This window comes from Oryzias latipes, chromosome 6 (genome assembly GCF_002234675.1).
Source record: "Oryzias latipes chromosome 6, ASM223467v1".
Taxonomy (NCBI): domain Eukaryota; kingdom Metazoa; phylum Chordata; class Actinopteri; order Beloniformes; family Adrianichthyidae; genus Oryzias; species Oryzias latipes.
The window spans coordinates 24,121,042-24,146,457 of record NC_019864.2 but is presented as its reverse complement, the minus strand read 5'-3'; the positions used below and the strand labels follow the sequence as shown (position 1 = coordinate 24,146,457).

The window sequence follows — 25,416 nt, the reverse complement described above, 5'->3', positions numbered from 1 at the left end:
GAACGGGCCTTTTGCTGATCATAATCTCGCCTCACCGCGGAGAAGCCGGAGTCCCTCCGCTGTGTCCGCCTCCGCCGGCCGGACCACCGCGCGCCGCTCTTTCAGGGAGCCGTTCGGTCGTTCAGGGAGCCTCCAGTCGGGGTTTCCGATGCTTTCTGTCTATCGTGGACCTCCTCTGCTGTGGTCATGGTCTCATTACACAGAACGAGGGGCAGCGAGGAGCACGTTTTTTTTTTTTTTTTTTTACTGTAAAAACAGCCCGGAGCTCCTGTTTACGGCGGCTGACATCAAAACTTTCCCGAGAAGAAGCCGCAGCTGCGGGCAGAAAAGTCTTACCTGAAGACAGCTCGTATGAATAAACTTTTAGTAAATGGCAGCTGAATGGGTCCCACATTAAGCCTAAAAACACCCCCAAAACAGCTGTGTTTAACATTAACTGCTATGACGGAAAAGACCAGCCCATCGCATGAAACTCTCTGTTCTGATTGGCTTAAACACCTGTCCGTTATTAAGTCAAGCTTCCTGATTTGTTCAGATGGATTTCCACTGCCTGAAAGCTTCACATCTTTTCTATTGCTTTCGTAAGTGTGCCAGTTGAGTTGTCATTGTTATGACACATCTGGACTCTACTAATTACACTTTTTTTAGCCAACTAACTTAGCCAGCACTTTTTATACCAATCCAGTTTGACTCTAGTGTTAAATTTGTTTTATAAAATTATTGGGGGAAAAATACAAGTATTCGTAGAATGCTTTAAATCACTCTTATATGTGTGTATTTGTGTGTGTCATAATTATTTTCATTGAAAACAAAAACACTTTAATCAGTTTTTTTTAGTTCTCAAAAGGTCCAAAAGGTGGCGCCAAATTTCGTACTGGAACACCTGATGCCATTTTCGCTATGAAAAACCATCTTTATCATTTAAAAAAATATTTTTGTAATTATTTTTTTACAATTCATTCTCTGCATGATTCACTTTCTACATTAAACTCTGTCAAAATATCGCCCTTGTATCGACACAAACAAGTGTCGCTATGGCAACCCACTCCTCTGCATCAGAGATTATGCACAACTTCACGTGCAAAGTTGGAAAACAACTTAGATATATAGAAAAGAGAGAGAAAAAAACAACAAGGAGGAGAAGGGGGTTTTCTTTGAAACACTTTCATTATTTTCTCCACACAACTGAAAAACAAAACAGTGTTTCCAAGAAAGAAAGGAAGAAAGAAAAAGAGAGAGGAGATACAAACTATAAGGAGAGCTCGGCATGCTGTAGCATGCTGCAGATGAATAGAGTGGTGCACAGCATCCTCACCACCTGGATGGCACACAGCAGACCCTCTTGGACCAGTTTCAGTTTGCAACCCACCATGAGATCAAGAACATGTACGCGTGAGGTTGCAGGCACCTTGGACTGCTGCAGTAAGGTAAAGATGCACCACAAATGAGCCATCTTACTCACCAAAAAAAAAAGGGAAAAACTTGCCAGCTGTCCATGAGGTTGTTACCGATGGCAACGGACACGGCGGCTGGTCAACCATGTGAGTTACAAAAAAAGAGACAGGAGCACCTATGATTGCATTTTGATGTTGGGGGATGTGAACAATACAAAACTTGCTGGGCTGTTGTTCCTAAATAGGGGTGTAACGATTCATTTTAATAATATCTTAATGTGTGGTTGCTGATACGATTCATAGTCGAATTAAAAAAATATTTTTTTCTCTTCTAACTTGTCCTGTCCAACAACTGAGCAAACAGATGAGAGCTGAAAGCCTTTTGTTTTGGACCGGTTTTACTATTACAATAGGGGGTTATGTATCCTTGGATAGACAGGGTGTATATTTGTATAAACCCCTTTTTTAATGTTTTTTTTAAATCATGTATTCATTTATTACATTTTCTGTTGATGTTAATTCATTTTGAATGATCTGATTCACTAACTTAAAATCGATCCAGGACATCTTTTAGCCAAAAAATTCAAACAAGATGGCTCAGAAAGAAATACCTGGTACTGACCAGTGCATGTGTAGTTTTCCGGATTCCTTGTATATCTTGCAAGGTAATCAAGTGCAAATTAAATATATATACAAATAAACAAGTAAACAAGAATTAATGACAAATACATTCAAGTTTTAGTTTACTAAAGTTCAGCCCGCTGTTGATTTTCCACATCAAAAGAATGCAAAGGGAACATTATTAGAACATTCTATCACACTGTATATTAAATTCAAAGTGTTTCCACACATTGGACTGGAATGATGGGCTAATCAGTTTTTGCTGCCATCATGTGAATGTTGTCCGCTGTAATGGCACTTGATTGTTTTTACTTTAAAGTAAAATAAACCTTTAGTGTCTCAATCCAAATGGTATTTTCCAAGATTGATATCATGGATTGATTTCATTTAGAAATGATTTCAGAATAGTGTAGGTCGATTTGATTAACAACTTCTCTCAGACAGATCAGTCCAGTTGGATTGTAGGAATAGAAATCGATTCGCAGATTAAGTTGATTAATCGTTACACCCCTACTCCTCAAGCATTTCAGTTATGCTTTTAGACTCAACAAAGACGTGTCAGTGCATGCGCCGTTGCATTTAAATGGATTTGCATTAAAATAGTTATTTTAACTGATCTCGCCATATCATAGATGCTAATTTCCTAAATCTCTCCGCCTTTGCAGCCACCTTTGCGTTGGTAGAGTAGGCGCAGGGTTTCACTAAGGATGACCTGCTTCCAACAACCTCCAGCTCAGAGGAAGCTCTGTCCTCGACTGGTGTGCATGTGTGTGGAGGTGGGAGTGGGAGGAAGAGACGGGGTGCGCACGGCTGATGCTTGCAGGCAGGACGCTGGATGCGAAGAGCCTAATCGGTGACCAAGCTGCTCTGAAAACGCTCGCGAAAAAACACGGCGATACAGAAACAGCAAAACCTGCACGGGATGAGAAAGGAGGAGACCTGGAGATGGAGCGCCCTCTCCTATTAGCCAGCTGAATGTGAACCATCAATAACAACAGCCGGGCTGCAGGAGGTACCAAAAACAAAAAGGCTGGAGTTTTACAAAGAGGTTAAAAAATAAAGAATAGAGCCATCAACATATTGTACTTGAGAGGAAACATCCATAAATAAACCAGAAGATACAAATCTGTTGAAAACTATGATTTGAAATGAAAAAGTTCATCAGTTCTGTCTGCACGCTCGCCGGTCGAAGAGCCAGATCGACTCAGCCTACTTGTTTGGAGCTGTCTACGCTCACTCAAGTCCAGGTTCTGGACAGCATTTCGTCCTTGTAGCCCAGCTTTTTGGACCGTTCCTTGGTCTTCTTTGTGGTTCCAAAGGAGCGGGACTGAGCTCAGAGCCCTCCTGGGTCCTCATCCTCCATCTCTGGGCGCAGACAGGGGCAGCAGATTGGCCCTAATACTCAGAAGAATTGATAGCTGTTTTAGCATAGTTGACTCTTGAAGCAGTGCTGTCTTTAAATAAAAAAGTGTATAAACAAAATAGCCACTGCAATGTTGAGCAGAATCACCATGACAACCAGGATGGAGCTGTAGGCCTGCGTGGGAGAAAGATAAAAAAAAGAGAAGAGAGTGTGTCAGTATTAAGGACGCATACAGAGAAAATTCACACACTTGAGGCTGTTTTCAGACATAAAAAAACACATTCAGCCTCCATGCAAACACACAGCCAGTCATTTCAAACCATCATCTCTCAGGCAGAAACAAAGAAGCTTGTTTTAAGTGTTTGTGAGTTAAAGAAGACATCAGCTTTAGTGAAATCCGCTATAAATCTTTTTCTGATTTCATTCCACGCAGGAAAAGACAGTTAAAGTTCATCTTTTCAGAGAATCTTGAAAAACGACATAAATCTTTAAATAAAACAGTCATGCAGCATCTTATACAGAATATGTTTTGCATCTTTAAAAATAAATATTAAAATTGCGCTTATTTGTCCATAAAATGTTTTTTTATATTAAGCTGACAACATTTAGCCAAAGTAAGGCTTGTATTAAGGCTTTTGTTTTGATAAATTACAGATTATACGATTTGATTTTGATTTGATTCATTGATTTATTTCAAGCATTGTAGTCAAAGCAATAAAAGAATTTACACATATTTATCAAACTTTTTACAGAAATGTTGAAATACATAGATAAAAAAGACAGAACATAAGACAAAACAAAAAAGTCACTTAAATCACATTTGCTTAATTAATTTACAGTGATTATTAACTAAAGTCAAGTAGAGCTTGATTTATTGCCTGAAAAGGAGTGGGAAGAAGTGAATTTATATAATCCCACCCCTACTGAGTTAATTCATTTTATAGTTTTACAGTTTTTGTAATCCAATTCTGATCCTATAGATTCTTTTCAAGTATCAAAAGCCAGTGCCTAGTAATGATTGATTATCTTCATAAAACATTTATTCATGATTTTAGTAAACAGTAATCATTATGTAATAATCATTGCTTATTATTAGAACACATTATCACATTAAATTATTGCTACACGTTGCAGATCAAGTAAAGAAAATCAATATCTTATTGATTGTGATTCAAACATCTTACCAATCATTATTGCACATTACAAGTAACATAAATATATTTAAGTAAGATAAGTAATATAAGTAATTATAAGTTAAAAAAAAGTATTACAAAAAATCACACAAAGAGCAAACTTGTGACAACAGCCTGTTTTTCTGAATAACAGTAACTCTGGTAGGTCTCCAGTAGGTGGCGGTAACAGATTAGAGTGTATTTAGACAGCTGGAAACCAGGCTGCATTGTAAAAAAATGTCATAGTTAATGAATAAGAACATTAAACTGCGATATTCATGCCGGAAAACCTAATAAATAAAATTCGCATTTAACATACATTTGACCGTGTTAGAGTAAATAAATTAAAAACCTTATATTCTAAATTTCCTTTTTTCCTAAAACTTATTTTAAAATACTAAATGACAACTATCCATCTAAACAACGTTTAGGACTACAATTTAATATAAATGATATTTTGTGAACATTCTGCGAAAAAGAAATTGAATTGAATTTTTCTTTTGTCCCCAATTAAAAATGTTTTGTAAAGAACTAATGAGCTGTAAAATATTTTCTCAAAACTGGCAATTTTTTCATTAAACACGATCATATTTGGTATCAATTAGAAGAAATCCGTATAAAGATAAATCTCTGCCTTGCTAAATTTTACAAAAACAATTAAAAATACATGAAGCCCCCACCAAAAATTTAGAATTTACAAAAATGAATTCAAACTATATAGATGCGTGGCTAAAAAAAAACCCAATTAAAATCATTATTATTAATTTTGCCGCTCTCTCGAAGTTTTATCTTCATTTCATTAGTTGTATTTTTTCTGTTTCCCTCTGCATTTGTTCCCTCTGTTTGCATACACGCCATGTCTTCATTGTAGTTAATTTTTTTTGTAATGTGTTAATTGCTCAATAAAAAAGAAAAAAAGAAAACAGGTTGGACTGTTTTGACTTTCTGTAATAGACTTGAAATTGAAGTCAGTTCAAAAAATAACCACTAGAGTCTTGTTACAATAATCAGTCATATTTTTTTGCATTTTCCTGTTTTGTGAAGCACTTTGAATTACTTACGAATTGTGTACAAATTGTGCTATAAAAAAACTTGCCTTGCCTTATGAAGTAAAATTGGCAAATAAACAGATGTTGAAGTACTTGCAATGTGGTTCCAAAGTCTGTTTTCACATATGGAGTAAGATATGAAGTTTGAAACATTATCTTTGTTATCGTCTTACAACTGACAGGTGACCGCTGAATGTACAGCTCTAAACCACCCTTACTGTGCGGCTCTAATGACAATCCTATTTGTCCTGCCTTTTATACTAAAAAAAACTGACTTGAAACCATTCATTTTCTATTCCGTTCTTCCCTTTCGGGGTCACGGGGCTGCCGGAGCCTGTCCTGGCCACTTGTGGGCGAAGGCAGGGGACACCCTGGACAGTTTGCCAGTCTGTTGCAGGGTAGAATGTCCTCAATCCCACACCCATTCACTCTCATGCTCACATTCACACCTAGGGACAATTTAGATTAACCAATTAACCTATGAAGCATGTTTTTGGATGGTGGGAGGAAGCTGGAGTCCCCGGAAAGAACCCATGCATGACTGCCCCCCCCCCCCCCCCCCCCAGGTGGAGAACATGCAAACATCGAAAGGTCCCCATTCATGTTCTGTGCCACCGTCACTGGGTGATATCAGCACAAACTTGTTTTTTTTGTTGTTTTTTTACTTCTCCTGTCCAGCAGCTGAGCAAGCAGATCAAAGCTGAAGGCCTCTTGTGTTGGACAGCTTTAACTGTTACAATAGGGATCTTCAGACAAACTAAGTATATATTTGTATGAACCCCTTTCGTATTTGAGGCTAAGATTTATTCATAATTATTATGTTTACATGCATTCCTAATCTGGCATTGGTCAATCTAAGCTTGGTGTTATCTTTTTGTCTTCAGTGTGTAAACAGATGTTGTGAAGGACTCTGGTTTAGTGGCTCCTTAGCAGATGTTTGGGTCATGGAGGTGAAGGTCAGTCCATCTGACCTCCAGCCCACCCAAACAGCTGCAGATCTTTGGATAATTCCAAACATGACCCCTCTCTGCAAACACGAATTTGTCTGGAGTTAAAATAATCTGCTCTTTTTAAATAATTGTGTTTAAAAAAAACAACCTGCAGAGATATCAAAGTTTTAATTAAGTCTGAAATAATTTTAGCAACGACTGCTGAGGGAAAATGAGACTGAATGCAGCAGTTTGCAAGGCTGTTCAGCTGCATTAGAGCTGAACACATTTCTGTGGAGGAAAACAGGCGGAGCGACGGCTAAACAAATGTCTGTTAATCTGCAGGATCATCCAAAGTTTTAACTTTGACCAACAGAACCATGAAGGAGTCTTAATTACATTCCACAAAGGCTTTCACATGGGTCTCCTGTATTTTAAAACGGGTTTGCTTGTCATGTTGACCAGATAAAGTCATTTTTGTGGTACAAATATTTAATTACTACAAGAAAAGAAGAGTTTTAGGGCCAGGTTACAAAAACAAAAACATTTTTTTTTTAAATACGGCTTTAAAGTCCTAAATTTATGAGAAAAAAGTCATAACTGTTAAATTACTAGGATAAAGTTGTATATTTATGACATTAAAAGTCAAAAGCTAAATTTACGAGAGAAAAAACACCAAAATTGTTCGTTTATCGATCTGTGCTCAAAGATAAAAGATGTGAAGTGTTTTGTGAAGCTTTGTTTCCAGATAGGTTTTAAAATCAAAGAAATTCTGAACTTTTTGGAAACTCGAAACCAAATTATTGTTAGTGTAGCCGGCTTTCTGGGGTTTGGTGTCGGTTATGAGAAGTTTCAAATGTAAAATTAAAAACTAAAGAGCTCAGAGACTCGTTGGAGTGTATGTAACTCAATTAATATTTTATTCAGTAAAACACCTGTTTGGAAATGTCCCATGATGCACTGGGCTCAGTTTCTTGTTCTGCTCTCTTCTTTTTTGTGTAAACTAATCTCTCTTAACTTTGTTTTCTTTACTGCTGCCGTTTTGCTTGTCAAGATCACGTAGTCTGACATCACATAAAAACATTTCCACTGAACTGATATCTGCACTGAACTGGAATGTGGCTTTTTTCACTAACTGGTGCTGCAGAGATGAGCTGAACTGAGATGAACCCAAAGACAGCAACGCTGCCTGATTTATTAAAGCAGATTCTGATAAGCGAGCCACAGTTGCCGAGAGACGTTCTTGAAAAAACACCCCAAACAAAAAGGCGGGTGACGTTGAAGTACTCCATATCTCCACTTTAAAGCACCCCCCCAAAGGTTTTTCTTTTTTTAATCTTAAAATACAGGACTGTCTAATCTCTCCCATGCAGTGATGCATTTGTGCTTTCAGGACTTGTGGGCTTGACAACAGAACTGTGGTCCTTTCTGGTCCTCAACCAGAAGCTGGAAAACACCGCAGAACTGCAGTAGTCTGAGTGCTGAGCAGATCTGGAGTGCGGGGTAGATTATGTTTACCTGTTCAAAGCCTTCTCTCTGGGAGGTTTACCTCACATATTCTGAAGACCTGTGAAATCATTCAGCTCTTTTTCTGTCTGCCATCATCGATGCAGATGGGAAAACTTGGAGGTCTAGGATAAACCTTGCTTGTGTAAATATGGGCCACTGGGACGCTCAGAAGCTGAATTTTCTGAATGATGCTTCTGAGTGGACGTGGAAGTGATGCTTTGTAGCTTTTATTGCAGAATTAGCTGGAAGCGTCCAGCAGGAAGTGATTGACTGAGCGGCGTTGGTCTCCACGGTGCTCCCTGTTTATCTTTGAGATAGCATCTATGTATGTTACACAAATCTCACTTGCTTCTCTGCTGCACCACTGTTACCGACACACACCGACCGATTGGCCGCCGCTGAAGCAAGGCATACACTGTTCCCTAGCAACAGAGCGCCGGCGAACCAATAGGGGGCTTTCTGTGAGGAAGGGGCCAGTTTTCTCTTCTGCTGTTACTAAGGTGCAGAGAGGACCGCCGGGGCTCCATCTATCTGTTCGCTGTGTGTGAGCATGTTTGCGTTTTACACCTCTTACAGGTAGACGCATCAGAAAGCTGCAGAAAGATTTGCATTAAGGATGCGTGCGCAGCAGCGAATATAGGACTGGGTTATTTTTCTGCTTCTATCCCTGTTGCTTCATTAGCTAATGCTGCAAACACATTATCAGGATTACCAAGGTTCATGCCGTCCCCTATCCCAAATCGGGCCAAAAAATCATATTAGAGCGGCGTAATCTCCCCTCTGCTCACTCATAGCACACAAAATCTTTTATTTCACAAGGTTAAACGTCCCGTGGGATTATCTTAATATGTGGAATAACACGGAGTTATGTCACTGCGGATGGGGAGTGCTCTCATGACAGTAAATCCTTTTAGTAAAATCAGTGCGTGGAGGTGACATGGCAGATATGACAAATAATAACATGCAGCTGCTGTCCCGTTATGGAGCTCTGCAGATGTCCAAAAGAAAGGGGGAAAAAAACCACTGTAACATACTAAACTTTAAATAAAATAATTTAATATATTAGCAGAAGGAGATAGTTTTTCCTGAAAATTATATATATCTTCTTTTATTAAAGTGTCCTAATGATTGTAAAATATTTAAAATATATCACAATAAGCTTTCGTTCATCTTTGTTTCTCACATAAAAAAGAAACCTTAATTTTCCTCTCTGATCATCTTTTAATCCACACTAAAAGCGTTCCCAGTGGTCTTTTTTTTATTATGATCTTGTACTTTTTAAAAAAAATTAAAAAAACAGTGTAGTTTCTAAGACATAGCTTCAGCAGGAGATCATTAGAAAATCACTCTCGGGGGGGGGGGGGGGGGGGGGCAGCGGCGCCGGATGGGCTGCCCATCTGCACCTGGGGCTGGGATCGGCCCTTCCCTGGCTCTGGGACGGGATGGGACAACCCTCTCGGGGCCCCCGGTCGCTCTGGGTGTCATCCGCTTCGGCTGCGGGGTCTGGGGTGGGGTGGGGTGGGGGGCTTGTCGGCCCTGTCCTGTGGGGGGGCGTTCTGGGGGGGGGGGCGGGGGGCATTATTGGTACGGGTCGGGGGGGCTAACGGGTCGGGGTCTCCGCTGAGGCAATCAGTGGTTGCCTCGGCCGGTTGGCCTCCTCGGTCCCGTCAAGGCCTGACCAGAGCTCCTCTAGGGCCGGCGTCTGGGGGTGGGGGCCTGGGCTTGCTCCGGGGGGGGGGCGACGCTTTCTGGCTCCTCTCTCTCTGTGTGGGGTAGGTGGTGCCGGGCCTGGGGTGTCGGCGCCTCCGGGGGTGGGGCCCCTGGGCTGGGTGGCCCTGGCCCCTTTTCTGGGGGGGGGGGCTGGGGGACAGCTGTTTGACCACCGGGGGACAGTCTACCAGCTGTCCCCAACTTACCCCCTTCCTCATATAACCTCATATTGGGGTGAGGGGGTGGGGGGTCTAGCCTGCGATGCGCCTTGTGGGGGGGCTACTTGGCAGTGGCCCCCCTCCTATGGTTGCCGTATGGAGTGGGCCCCCCCTCTTTCGGTTTTATTTGCACCTTAGACATGTAGGGTCCTTGGTAGGGGGGGTGCTTGGACATCACTGCAAGCAAGCAGCAGATGTCCTCCTGGCACCCTACCTGCCAATTTTAACCGCACCTCAGACATTTAGGGCCCCTTGGTGGGGAGGGTGAGGGGACATCACTGTGAGTAATCAGGAGATGTCCCCTTAGTGCCCTACTCACCAATTTTAACTGCACCCCCCTTAGTACACACACCCCTACCCCTTCAATATATACATTCCAACATAAACACACACGCATGCACACACACACCCTCTCAAACACACATACACGCACACACATTTTGCAAGGAAGGTGGGACCTGGGTCCATCTGTCCCCTACCCCCTCCCTGGTGGGGGGTGCGGGCCCCTTGGCGACGGCGGCCGTGTCCCTTGGGTGCCGGCTCCTGGGGCCCGGCGGTGCTCTCTCCGCACGGTGGGGGGGTTCATATTACACCTGAGCCGGGGGTTTTCGTGTCCCTGGGGGGTAGGTCCTGGTCCTTGCCCCTGAGCGCTGGGCCCCGCAAAAACTTCCAACATGGCCGAGCCTGGTCGGCCCATATTTATAACACCCCTTGTGGACCACCCTTTTTTCCCCGGGGTTCCCCCCTCCTGGGCGGGGGCGGGGTGCCCCTGCCTTGCTCCTCCCTGGACCAACCGTGGGCCGGGTGGGTGGCTGCCTGGAGTGCGAAGCGGGTCTCCCTTGGGGGGTCCTGGCTCGTACCTGGGGTTGGGGCGGGGGGATGCCCGGAACTCCTGGGTGGTGGTGGGGTGCTCGTCTGGGGCTGTGGGCGTCCTTCTCCGGTGGGGCCCTGCGTTGGGCTCTTCCGGCGCGGCGGGGGGGGCTGCTTTCCTGGCTGGGCTGGGGCGGCGCTCTCTTTCCCTCCGCGCCTCCCTGCTCTCTGGCTCTGGGGGCCTCGCGGCGGTCCTGCTGGCCCTGGCCTAGGTGGCGGTCTTGGTCGCCCGGGGGGCGGTTGTTCCCTGCCTGTTCCCGTGTGGCGTCGGGGGAATTACGGCTGCCGCTGCTGCTGCGGCGGGGGTCTGGGTGTGGGGGTGGCTGGGCGCTCCTCCTCCTTCTTTTCACATTCCACCATCCATTTTAGAAGAACATAAACACTCACCTGAGCACAGGTGTTAGCTCACCTTTGCACTAATAGTTTGCATGATTGAATGAATGAAAGATTTCACACTAGTTGGTTTAAAGGCATAGGTATGCGTTCGTGAACACTATCTGTTTTGTGCACATGTTGACATGTGGACATTTTTTGCAGCTAGCAGGTGTGTTGATAATATTTGAGTGTGTGTGAACAGGCCCTGCCCTTTTGAACTACATTTGAACCGTACCGTAATGATAAACAACCAGTAAACCTGTCTGCTCTATGCTGCTTCATGGTCTTACCCCCCCCTCTCACTATCACACCCCCCCCCCCCCCCCCCTCTGACATCCCTCCCTCTTCTTCCCTTCTTTCCTTTTCCGTCCGGTCCAACACCAAAGATTTTCAAACATGGTTGAAATGAATAAAGTTTGTTTAGAAAAAAAGAAAAAAAAAGAAAAAAAAAGAAAATCACTCTCCCGCTAGCTTACATCCCCTCACAACCCCAAGCTAACATTAAAGATGCAACAAAAGTGGCAAGCAACACCGGAACTATCCAGCCGTGCAGTTCTGCCAGATGAGGACGAGGAAAATGAAGACGTACACATGGATCTAGTCGTCTATAGGTGGATGCATCAGAATGGGAAACTTTGGCCCACCTATTTCACTTTCTGCATTGGAAACGAGAGATTTTTTAAACAGCATCTTTTTCATTTACTCTGGATTCCTCCTGATTTGAATAAAGAAATACTCAGAAATTCAATTTTAATCTTAAGTTATTTTATACATGTCCTTGTATATGTCCTATGGAGTACTTGGAAGGGTGGCAAAACACCAGATCCTGAAAGAAGCTTGCATTGATGATTTCTTTATCTCTGTCAATTATGATATTAATATTGACTCAAGAATGGGGAGGGGCAAGTGTGGGGCAAAGCTTTTTGCTTGCCACCCTGTAGCTCTGCCCCGGAGTGCGTCTTTCAAATATTTGCTTGGACTTCTGATTTACTAATGCCCAGAAGTGAATTTAAGGATTTTAAGACCTTTTTGAAGAAAATTAAAAACTCATTTAAGACCATGTGTAGAAAGGAAATTAAACAGTCTGCAGTTTCTTGATTTACACATGCAATTCCATAGTCAAGTCAAAATATCTTTTAGCAAACCACTCCAAGAACAGAAAAAAAAAGAAATTATTAAAGGAATGTAATTTAAAAAAATCTGCAAGGTTAACGCTAATTCTTCCTGCTGTGTACACAGTCAGTGAGGCCTTTGAGAAAGAGAAAAGATAATTTCAAAGCACAAATTTCTACTTTCAGGCTGGAAAAGTGCCATGGCCTTAGTTGGAATGGACAGAGAATGTGGATAAACTTTACAACCTTGTTTGTTTTACTTTCCATTGAAATAGGTGCTGATAAACCCTTTCAGAGTGAGTCCTAAATATCTATTTTTTATATTTAAGAAGGTCTTTTTGTATATTCAAAACTACATAAAGAAAGTTAGTCTCATCCCTTTGAGTTTCTACATCATAGGCATATGTGATGTGATGTGATGCATGGAGCACAAACAGAAAAAAGAAGTAAACTTATTAAAGACAATTTGAAGCCAGTATTTAACTCTGATCCATTTGACCCAGACCACAGTTTTTTCTTTAGATAATTAACTTCGTTTGGCAGCAGTAAAAACGTACCTGGACTCTGAGGTCAATCTCACTACAGTGTGAGGGCAGACAAACTATCCAAAGGAACAACGTAAAGTAAAAACGGAAACTACTGTTACTAACAAGCCCTTTTTTATTGATTGTTTTTTGGTGGATTGTTCAGCTTTAACTGAGTTCCAGATTTTTGAGTCTACATACAATCTCTTTGCATTTAAAAATGTAAAAATCTATAGAGAGAAAACAGAAGGATGACTTTCAAAACCCAAGTCTCTGGGACAGTCTCCGTCACATCACCAGTACTTTTGTTTTCTGCTGTTAGGAGGCCCACAGCTTTGCTTTGTCCATCAGAGTTCTAGTCTTCTGAAACCTTTAGTGAGAAATGGTAATGGATCTGACAGAAACACTCATTGAGTGGTGTTCCGTTAGTGATAGCCTGATCCTGAATTAAAGCTTCCATTTTCCATCCATTTTACTCCAAATAGGACCAGCATTTTTAAAAAAGACATCTCTTCTATTTAAAAAATGTCATACCAGCCATTCAGACTTTAAAACTAATTTTAAAAAAATCGCCCACTGAGGTCCGGGCAAGTCAGAGTGGCTTTAAGCAGCTTCTGTGTTCAGCTTGTATTGTTTTTGCTTCTTAATGCAAAAAACAAACGCCGGCTAAGAACAGCTGGTTCTGTCTTGATAGACATTTCTCCATGAGCGTTTTCATTCTACTCCGCCAGTCTAAGTCGAGCGATGATCTCCTCAGGTGCCGTGTAGGACACGCTGTCAGCCAAATGGGTTTAAAATGGGTTTGAACAGCTCCGCTTGAAGGTGGAGTGAAAAATGGGCCGTACAGGTGGATGTTATTGGTGTGATAGCATTATAAAAGCAGGCACAACAGCACACATTTTGTGTCTCCACTCCGGGGAAGCACAAGAGATGCCGTTAAGGGTGGAGCAACAAAAATATTATAAAAAAAGAAAAAGTTGTTGAGAAGGACCAGAGTCCCCGACATCATGCAGCCTTCGTATTGTTGTCATGGTGTGAAGTGAGTGTAAATGAGCAGAGACAGCACAGCTGGAAGAGGAATTTGAAGCTGATTCATTTTAAAAAGCGACAATTCAAATAAAACTGTATATTTTAATATCTGGAGCTGCTGTTAGTTTTTCAATGATAGTTTTAGTATGATCATTTGCATACTTTGTACTGTGAGAATATTTTCTGATCAACTAGCATCCCCTTTGCTGACATACCAGACTATGACCATAATACAACCAATTTGATCAGGGCGAGATATAATCTGTAGGCACCTCTAGAAACCATTTGGACATGAGAAGGAAAAAGACACTAATTCACATCATGATTTTCACTGATTAGGATACATTTCCAGCTGGGAATGAATGGCTGTTTTCTGTTCTTCAGGGTAACTGGAGATTTAAAAAGGTTGATGCTTCACTGCTCATCTGATTAGCTTCTCCAGTCCAGCTGCTGGTGGGGAATTCAAGTTATTGATATGCTGCTTTAAAGATGAAGACATGTCGTGTGAGCAGATGAAGAGAATTTTAGCAGGAGAGGGATCATGCGTGAGCAGCAAGAGTCCAGTTGCCGAAAAGAGTAGAATCCTGCAGTAACAGGACCTGAGTGGCTGAGATGCATTACAAACTGCTGTTGGCCCGATTTATTCTAATTTAAGTCCTAATTTTATTCTGCTATTATCTAATTAAATTCTATTTGCACACGCCCCACTGCATAAATGCACCCTTCATGATTAAGGTTCTAACTGACTTTATTGAAGCTATTTTCAAATTAGCACTTGTTTTTTGTTTTTTTTTGGCCTCTTTCTGTTAACTGATCGATTTATTTTTCATTATTGGTTCATTCCTTTATCACACAAAACACACAAAATCTGTAGGTGTTATAAATCAATATGGTAATGAGTTAGAATGACTTCTCTTTCGTGTGAATTTTCACTTTTGTGCCACAGTAACTAAAGTTATCTAATCGAATCTAATCTAATCAATAGCGGTTGTTGTTAAATCTTTACGCCTGTTTTACACTGGTTCTTCTGGGGTGCGTCTCCCCTGTGTTGCGTCTCTGTTTGCCCCACATTCCCCCTGGCTTCTGGAGGAGTGGTTTCTTCTGCCACCGCCGTGTCGAGTACTTCATCCAAAACTATGGCAACCAGGCCCCATGTCCTCATCTTCCTCACTGAGTCCTTGTAAAATTCATAGTTTGGGCAGCAGTTTAGCTAAGGCGGTAGAGCAGGTCGTCCAACAACCGAAGGGTTGGCGGATCGATCCCTGCTCTCCCCAGCCAGCTGTTGCCCCCCAAGCGCGGCTAGTCAGCAGCTCACCGCTGGGTTAAAATGCGGAGAAGAATTTCCCCATTGTGGGATAAGTAAAGAATGATGTTGTGGTTTTGGACTTCCAAAGTTAAACTTTCGTCATCCATGCCGATAATAGATGACGATGTTATCTGTGGTGTTAATGTGCATTATGAGGTGGGCATGTCACACCTTAAAAATAACATTTATTTTAGAAACTTTTATTTTGAAAGTGCAAAGGAAGTTTTTATTTTGAAACCCGAACCTGTTTCCCATGTCTGGCTGTTTGCAAAATTTGCGCATCAACAGACTGAAATAGAACTCTTACGTCGAGCTTGCGTTGCGTCCTGGAAGGATGGACGTCAGGCGCAGACATGATGGAGGTAATGTAAACATTCCGATTAATTGACAAATGTTTTATTTTGGGCGTCAACGCAACAGAGACAGACTGCAGACGGACCAGTGCAAATCGGCCCCTGTCACAACTGCTCGTAGGAGTGGGTTCGGGCTACCTGCAAGTGAAAAGCGGGCAACTCAATATGGAGACACGCAGGTGGCTCGCATGACATATCAAGATCGTGGACCGCTCAGTGAGCCAGTGGAGAGAAAATGTTGATTTGCAGATTTTTTCTTTAAGCATGCTGCAGGGGACAGGTTTTAACGAAAACTTATAAAACATGCAAAGGTACGTAAGGGTGAAGTAGGTGAAATACGCATGTGTATGGATTTTTTATTTTGTCAACCCTCCCAGATCCTGCTCACAGCGTAAGGATCATAAGGATAAATTGGAGCTCCTTGCATGCCGCCTGCCTGTTAGAATACAGGAAATCAGCTTGTGTTGGCATTCTATGGGTAACTTATGGTCACTTACGTATCACTTACACCCCCTTTGTATGCAGTATTTGCGTGGGGTCAGTAAAGGATCTTACTAACAATTTAGAGTGTGGCATAAGGAGGCTGTATGGCAGCATCACCTGTACCTCATCGTGTGTACAACTTACAATATCCTTAAAAATATTTTACGATATACTGACACATTCCATTTTCATGACACCACTTGGCTCGAGTTTCAAGGGAACTGCGAGATACACTTCCACTCCCCTCTAAGATACGGATACTCATGTCTACGACCCTCTACTGACCCATACAACCTGTGTGGCACCCGTACGGGTCATTCCCCATATGGGTGCAAGCCAAAACCCATTTGGTATAAAGGTTCTATTTGTGACTTGCCATTGCTTTGGTTTTATATTGTATGTGCCTTCCCGACACCACCCTGTGCATGTGCCAGGACTTGGGACGGCAATCGAAAGCACTTGATTGTGTCCTCAGTGTGGTTGCATTGTGTACAGCTAAACCAAACCAACTGAACACATTTGTTTGGGTAGAATATGGTGTAATGGAAATGCAGCAGGTTTCTGTCTTACCGTGTTGCCTTTGCTTTGCGTTAGACTGTTGTCCTGCCGCTCTGGTATGATGGGAGAGGATTTCAATGGGGGGGAAAGGGTGAGGTCCCTGCGCAGAGGCCGCGAATCCACCTTTTCTCCCAGTCTGTCCAGCTTGTGCAATGAGTCCTTTCCTCCATCTCTACTATCTCGGTTCTTATTCCTCTGCCGAGTTGTACCGTGTGATAGCTCCTCCCCGTGCCTGTCCTCCCCATGCCCATGGGGCTTGTGGGTAATGGAGGCTCTGGGCTGTAAAGGTTTCATTTCCATCTCATAGTTGCTAATTTTCTCCTCATCCTGCTCCAGTAGCCGACCGCCCCTTCCGTGCACACCCCTGTGCCCAGATGTCCAAGTGGCAGATGAGGATGACTCTGTCCACATATCCCCCCTAGCTTGTCTGTGATTGGACGAGCCATGTTCCCGGGATTTGTGATTGGAGGAGCTATGTTTGTGTCCATTGGTCCGGCTCGTTCCACGGCCACTGACCCCACTGCCTCCTTTTGGAAAGACTCCCCTCTTCTTGTCCTCACTCCAGCTGTTAGCCCGGGTGTACTCCCCCTTCCCTCCTCCATCCCCTCCCCCACTTCCTCCTTCCATCCATACCTGAATCTCTAATTGACCTCCACCCACACTTTTTTCCCCTCTGTCCGCTCCCTCTTTCCCCTTTTCTCCATGATCCACAGCAGTCTGACGGTGAAAACGGGCGCTCTTGCTGCGCTGGGATGGCCGAGCAGGCGGAGGGGGCGTGTGGGGCGGAGAAGAGGAGGGTGGGCTTAGATCAGGTGTCACAGCGTCAATCGAGGGGTCGTCAGAGCCCACGCTCTTCATGTAGAGGTCAGGACTCTCAGCTGTACCAGCGCTGCTCGAGAGGCCCTCACCCTCCACCTCACTGGACACCTGACGTTTGGGACGCTGCACCTCCATACCTGTGAGGGAAAACGGCAGAAGCGAGAGCATTCAGGGAGGGGATAATAACATTACTAAGTTGTGCTTTGGACTCATGTTTGAGAAAGTACAGCTCAGTTTGGAGTAATCTGGCTTGCCTTTCCACTGCTCTGATAAAGGCTTAGTCAGAACTGCCCTTAAAGGTGGATACCGGCTGTCAGTCTGCATAAAATGGGCAAATCTGTATTGGCACACAGGTGCCCTATATGAAATAACAAGGTCGTTGACTGCTTGGTGAGCCTTTAGAGCGAAAAAAAATTCATGCACATTTTTTAATGAGCATGTTGCAGGCAATATATCTTGGTAAAAACTTAAAAATGCTAGGTTAATAAGTAAGGGTGAATAAGTGAGACAGAGGCATGTTGTGTGGATTTTTCGTTTTCAGACCCCCCAAATTCTACGCACTGTCCAAGGAGCCCGATAGTGCTCAAGTCATAAGTGCACACTCCTTGCATGCAGCCAGACTGTTGGAATTTAGGAAATTAGACAATCAGACCATAGCACGTGTTGGAATCCTATGGGCGTCCCAAAAACAGTTGCGTATCACCTGCACACCCTGTGCGTGAGGCATTTCTGCATGGTCAGTAAGGAACCAGAACGCACTCCTTTTGAGCATCCAGAGTGTGGGGTAAGGACACCTTATGAGAGCATCACCAATACATCATAAGTGCGAGCAACTTACAAATACTTCACGATACTCTTACCCCTACACACAACAATCCTATGTTCCATTCCATAACGTCCCTTAAGGAGGCCGCACAAGCCTCAAGGGAACTGCTAGACACACCTGCGCTCCCCGTAAGATGCGGCCGCTCCTCTCCAACACCCTCCCCAGGCCATGACAACCCCAAAACTTGCAGCTCCCGTGTGGGTCAACCCTCCGTACGGATGCATGTGATCTCAAACCACGAGTGAATTACAGTATTTCATCTGGGTCCACAGCACATTGTTCCAAAGGTGTACCAAATAAAGGGGACCATTTATCAACAAAAACATGACTGATAAAGATGAAGTGAAGATTAAGTACTGATACGGGCAACTCAATATGGAGACACGCAGGTGGCTCGCGTGAAATATCAAGATCGAGGACCGCTCAGTGAGCCAGTGGAGAGAAAATGTTGATTTGCAGATTTTTTCTTTAAGCATGCTGCAGGGGACAGGTTTTAACGAAAACTTATAAAACATGCAAAGGTACGTAAGGGTGAAGTAGGTGAAATACGCATGTGTATGGATTTTTTATTTTGTAAACAGCGCACAGCATAAGGATCATAAGGATAAATAGGAGCTCCTTGCATGCCGCCTGGCTGTTAGAATATAGGAAATCAGCTTGTGTTGGCATTCTATGGGTAACTTATGGTCACTTACACCCCTTTTTGTATGCAGTATTTGCGTGGGGTCAGTAAAGGATCTTACTAACAATTTAGAGTGTGGCAAAAGGAGGCTGTATGGCAGCATCACCCATACTTCATCCTGTGTACAACTTACAATATCCTTAGAAATATTTTACGATATACTGACACATTCCATTTTCATGACACCACTTGGTTCGAGTCTCAAGGGAACTGCAAGATACACTTCCACTCCCCTCTAAGATACGGATACTCATGTCTACATGTCTACAACCCTCTACTGACCCATACAACCTGTGTGGCACCCGTACGGGTCATTCGGGTCATTAATGCATTTTTCTGTTTTGTGAAGCACCTTGAATTACTTTGTGTATGAATTGTGCTATACAAATAAACTTGCCTTGCCTTGCCTTGCCTTGCCATTCCCCATATGGGTGCAAGCCAAAACCCATTTGGTATAAAAGTTCTATTTGTGACTTGGCATGGCTTTGGTTTTGAGACACTCAGAGTGTCCAAATCTGGTCTTTCAAATTTATTTGAATTATCTGAATTATTTGGTCAGTTTAAACCTGGAATTACCTGGTCAAACTTCATCAACAGCATGCAGGGATTGTAAAAAACAAGCAGGATGTTAGATCCTGAAGCTCAGGAAGCCCTGATTTGTACTACCCTCTTGGTACAAAATCTTAATGGAGCAACTTCATCTAACTTAGACTATGGGAAAACTCTACGAATTCTCTATGGGCCTTTTGCTTCAGGAAATATGTTACAGTCCTCAAAGAATGACATAATCCATTAATAAAAGTACATTGTCCCAGTGATTTCCCACCTAACTTTTCTTTTTTGACATTAGTTGAATAATCTCTAAATGTCTATTAATTCATTTGCAGATAACATTAGGTTGGAAGATGTAGATGTTCACTGTCTAAAAACAACTGCGCAGTTAAATGTCAGTGCTGACGCTAGTTGACACAAAGTGTTTTACTCAGCGACGTGGGGAAACAAGATGCTGAGATTATCAAAGTTGGCAAAAGAGCAATCACTGTCATCCCAAATGTCTCTGAGTGTGTTAGTGAGGAGAGCATGTTGGAAAGTCAGCGTGTGTTCGGCTGTCAGGCTGCATGTTCGTTTGCATTGGCTACCTGCAGAGCCCTGCAGTCCTGAGTGATATAAGCAAAATCGCAGAGCTGGAGGGAGGCCGGCGCTGACCTTTATCCCCAACCCACACACACAAATGTAAGAATATATTATCAATGATTTTTTGCTTTGTTTTGCATATTTAACCTTAAACAATTCATGCAACCCAAATTAAACAACGGTATATGCAATGGAGCAAAAAAAGCATTTGTCAGTCGATGATTCTACAAGTTGTCCCACTAAATGTTATAGAAAGGTTTTTAATGTTAACCAGAGATACTCTTCAACTGTGAGAGACAGACTATAAATAAAAAATAATCCTGGAAATATTCAAAGGAAAGCTGTGATGTTTCAGTCGTATCGCTGGATAACATGGACTTTCAACTCTTCCCACAGATTCTCTGCTGGATTGGGGTCCAGAGACTGGCTTGGCTACTTCAGAACTTTTAAATGCTTTTTAAATATAATTCTTTTGTTGCCCAGGTGACGCGTTTGGGATCATTGTTATGCTGGAAGATCCAGCCATGTTTCATCCTCAATGATCTGTCTGAAGGAGGTTTTATCCAAACTGTCACCATATACAGCCCTGTTCATATTTTCCTTAATACAGAGATTTTTAAACTATAATGACATTGTGTGTTACTAATAGTAACCTTTGTTACTGTTCTTCCAGCTCTCTTCAGGTCATTGACCAGTTTTCCCCTTGCAGTTCTGGGCTGTTTCCTAAACATTCTCAAGATCCTCTGTACCCCACCAGATGATGTCTGATGTCACAGATGATGATCGTCACAGACCTCTCATCGTTTTAAGTGGGATAACTTGCAGAATCAATGACAATCACTTATTTTTTTCTGTTCTGTATACATAAAAAAAAAAAGGAGTACAATCAAATGTGCTTGGTACATAAAAATGTCCAGGAACCAGACAGAGCAAATACTTTCTTGTTGAATGGAACTGTAAAAAAACCTGATAGGACTGAATATAATATATTCATAATAATCAATAAGTAGTGCAGGTTTGAGTGACAGAGTAAGGCGCACCGTTTCCAGGGTGTTGGAAGGAAGGCGAGAACTGCTTGGCGGTGACTCTTGCCATGCGACTCTCCTCTTGGGCTTTCTGAGCTGCAGCGACTGCCGCCTCTGCTTTACCCTGTGCGTGAGCCGTCCTGCAACACAAAAACAACACAAACTGTATTTCTAAAAACTGAATTTTAAAACAGACCAAAACTGTGGTTCATTAAGCTCATTGTTTTGCCCTTTTTTAACTATTGAATTCAAGTATTAAACTTGAAGGGCTAGGGTTAAAAGAGGTGAACGTCTTTTTGTTCTTTTGATGCTCCTATTGACCCTGCCAGGACCTCCTTTAGATGACGGGGTTATATCTCTCACGAGATTCACCCTCCGCTATAATAAGGCTGTCATTCATTAGACAGGATGGACCCAGAATTCAATAATCTCCCCTTTCAACTCAACTAAATTAATTGACCAGCTTTGTTCCATCCTTTCTATATCTGGTGTTATCTTCACCAAAGCATAAGTAAGCCTTTTTGACTCCTAACCCTCTTTTTAATGTCTAATTTTGTTATCAGTAATAGAATTAAAGCCTCCTTTTATTCCTGTGAAGTCAGACTCAGCCTGGACTTCCAAGACCTTGATGTTACTGCAAAACTCTGGATCTCCTGGAGAATTTTGACAGATTTGCAACATGTGCTGAAAAAAATGTCCCTACATTCTGTTTCATAAAAGTGAGAAAAACAAAGGAAAACAGATGATGAAGACCACACTGGATAAATAGAACACAAAATGAGAATCGAGTCATCATAAAAGTAAATGTTTACAGCTAATGAACAACAGAAGCCAAATTATTCTGTGCTGTTTTCTCATTGTGGAACCTTTTGTTCTTTTTTATAATAAACATAAAATACCTCTGCTTCTGTTGCCTTTAACTTCCTGCAGCAGATGTTCCAATGTTGTGTTTGGCCTGGTTTTGTTGGCCTGTTTGGCCCAGAAAGCCTGGATCTCTTCACTTTTGTGCACTTTCAGTATGTCGGATTGCACAGAATGGTTTTTAAATGCAATTCAAGTTGTAATTTATCAAAACTTTGGTCTGAACTGGACTGAATAAAAATGGAAAGGATTATTATAATCTCGCTTTTTATGCTGACTTGGTGTATCAGGATGACTTTGGTTGTAAATCTGCATTATAAATAGAGGTTTTGTTCACAAAACTAATATGATCATCAAATTTTAGTTCAGAGGAGTGTTTCAGGTTACTGCATACCATTAAGACCCTGGTGTATGTGCCCTGTCACAGGTTCATCAAAAAAGGTAAGTAAAAGACAAATAAAACCTTAAAATCTCAAATAAGACCTTAAACCTTTAACATAAGAGTCTTTTGAATCTTAAGAAAGCCTCTATGTCCTGAAACATAGACTGCCTGCTCTGGAACTGGACTTGTTCTTCCAAAATGAACCACCTCAGACTCAGAATCTCAGGACCAGCGTTTTGTTAGTCTGCAGGACTAAACACAGTGAAGCAGCAATTCCGTTTTTAGAAAAGGAACAGCCTTCCTAAATATGTTTGACAACATTCAAGACCAGACCAAAACAGTTTAATGTATGAAAAGGAAAGTCCTTTATCTGAACCCCCCTCATTATTTCCCAATTTAAGGGGATTTTCAACATATTTAATTATTTTACAGTTTGAAATGTAGATTCTCCAGTTTAGGTTTAGTTTGTCTTCTTTTCTTTAAACTTTTAATTACTTTGTGTATGAATTGTGCCGTGCAAATAAATCTGACACACTTTTAAAAAAAAAAAAAGTTTAGAGTCAAGTCTCAGAGTCGAGTTTTAGAAATGTCTCTAGTAAAGTTTCAATTGCCGAGAAAAGGTTTAGTCAGGTGTAAAGCCTCTCCGGGAGGATCTTCAGTCAAGTTGTAGGTGTGTAGAACTTTATCAGGTAAAGTTTTAATTCTTCAAAGAAGCCATCGTGAATTACATTTCTTGAGGAGAAATTTTGGGTAAAATCTATTGTCCCTTATACCTTAATCACAACTGCCCTTACGGATGGACACAGACTGTCAGGGAGCGACAAATGGGCAAATCTGTATGGGGCACACGAGGGGTACGCTCGAAAAACTATGATAGTGGACCACTATGGGAGCCTATTGGGTATCAATGTTCATCTGCATATTTTTCTACAAGCATGCTCCGGGCGACAGCTTGTACTAAGCACTTATACAACATGTATGGGTCAGTAAAGGTGACCCGGTTAAAAGCCCGGTTTATACTTCCCAGCGATCGGCCATCACATCAATCGTCTCCACGGTCTAGTTCATACTAATGTTGGCTGGCTTTGCTTTCAACTGTCCACGATAACTGCGATGAATTTCTGAGTGGTGTTTAGAGTTTTCAAGTACCGTAATGCCTTTTTTGGATTTATTTTTCACATTAAGGACATCTTGATTGTACACTCTGTGAACGCACAGGTACACGATGAGGCAGAGGAAGAAGTGGCGTGTTCATCGACTAAACAGAAGAAGGCAATTCAGAGGCGAAAACAAATAAAAACCATAAAACAGAGGCGAATTGCACTCTCTAATGCTGCAAGGTATGAGATATAAGATATGTCTTTCCAGTACCTTGCTTTATTTTCTAACTGGTTGTCCACTCTGTCTCTCTCCCTGTGTCTGTGTGTAAAGTTAGGTATTTTTTTAACTTCTTCAATTAGGTTTTATCATCTTAGGTGTTATAAAGAAATTGTTCCTAACAGAATTGCTCCGTACTCCAGTCGCCTCAACAAAATTCAGGTTAAATTATGCAATTTTTGTGTGATTGCACTATGGGCATAAAATTCCAGTTGCAGATTATGTCATAAGCATGTGTCACATTTCCCAGCGATCAGGGCGATTCCGCTTCAATGGCCTTGCAACCAATGCGACCTGAGCGATTCTAAATCGCGTGGAAATATAAACTAAGCCTTCAGATGGCCACATGAACTCCCATAGAACTGCAAGATACAGCTGTGCTCTCCTTAAGCTGCAGCACCCGTACATGCGGGTGAGTGATGCTTTAACAAAGGACTCCAAGGAATTGTGTCAGTCTGAGGACTACTAAAGCTCAAGAACCCCTAAAGTATCTCAGGACAGGTGTAAAGTTTGGAAAGTAGACATCTCAAAGCTCCTGAGGATGTTTTTTCGACTCCATACTTCTGTTTGTGGAAAATGTGAAGAACAAGCGCTACTCAAAGATCAAAAAACCCTAAAAATTTCAAGAGAGGATATGATTGAGTTCAGGCGACAAACTATGTTTGTTTTCTGGCTAAAGAGTCTCAAATTAAGACAATAGACGGTCAGCTTCCCGCCGCCTTTAAATATCTCCATTTGTGTCCTTTGAATGCATCTTGTAATGACATTTTCTGGGATTATGGACACTCACAAAACAGCTTTAATAATCCCACGGCTGCTGTGGCCACGTGATCCTTTCATCACAGACAGAAAGAGCATTAGTCATATCTGTTATCTTTTTCTATAGAGTTTTGTTATAGAATATAAATCTTATTACACAAGACACCTGATCTGAACACACAACAGAAAGCTGACATCAACACATTACATGATTATCCCCACAGCAGTGATGGAAGGACAATAGAGATGCACTATGACACTCACTTTGCTGGAAAACATCTCTTTTCTTATCCCTTTCATCTCTGTAATAACTCTTCAGCACATCCCTCTTATCTTTTTTCTGCTTCCCTCTAATTGCCCTTTCTGGTTTTATAATAATCCTGTCTTCACCTGCTTCTCACCCACCCGCGCCTTTTTCTCTGTCCAACCGATCTTCCTCACCACACCAGCTCTCCAGGCCATGGCCTGCCTGTTTCTTGCCTCTTCCTCACTGTGTCTCGGCAGCCGTTCTCCTTTCTCTCTGGGCAGTTTTGATGCTGTGTTGCATGTCAATGGCTATTGATTTTGTTTCCTCTCTGCTTTGCAGTGCTGGCATCACCACGCCAGACCCACAGTATACCCAACACCGCCATGTGTTGGTTATTGAGCTAGAGGGGCACGAATTAAGAAAAACGAAAAGTAGTGGGCTAATTCCTTTTTTTTGTTCATATGACTAATACGCTAAATTAAAACAATTCTCTGCCTCGTCTTTTCCTCCTTGACTTCATGTCCGAGGAGCAACCTGTTTCTCTCTGAAGAGAAGGGAGCAGCCTGTTCAAAGCCGGTTTGATCATACAACCAGCATCCTGTCTTGAAAAAAAGAGCTGCAGACGAAGGACAGCAAGAGAAACAGGGAAAGATGAAGTGAGATGATGAGGGAGAGGGGGAGGAGAGTCTTTGACAAAGGAGATGGAGAGCAGAGAAGAGGACAGGCTGA

General features: G+C 42.3%; 1 protein-coding gene across 1 annotated transcript in view; it reads right to left on the bottom strand.

Annotated features, from left to right (window-relative positions):
* Nucleotides 1-226: 226 nt before the first annotated feature.
* jph3 (junctophilin 3) overlaps nucleotides 227-25,416 on the bottom strand; it is a 57,985-nt gene continuing 32,795 nt past the window's right edge. Inside the window, exons 4-6 of the mRNA XM_011476331.3 lie at nucleotides 21,077-21,201; nucleotides 16,588-17,531; nucleotides 227-3,552 (exon numbers count right to left, since the gene is read on the bottom strand). Of these exons, the coding sequence (XP_011474633.2) occupies nucleotides 3,472-3,552; nucleotides 16,588-17,531; nucleotides 21,077-21,201 (1,150 nt within the window). The 3' untranslated portion in view covers nucleotides 227-3,471. The remainder of the gene's footprint in view (nucleotides 3,553-16,587; nucleotides 17,532-21,076; nucleotides 21,202-25,416) is intronic.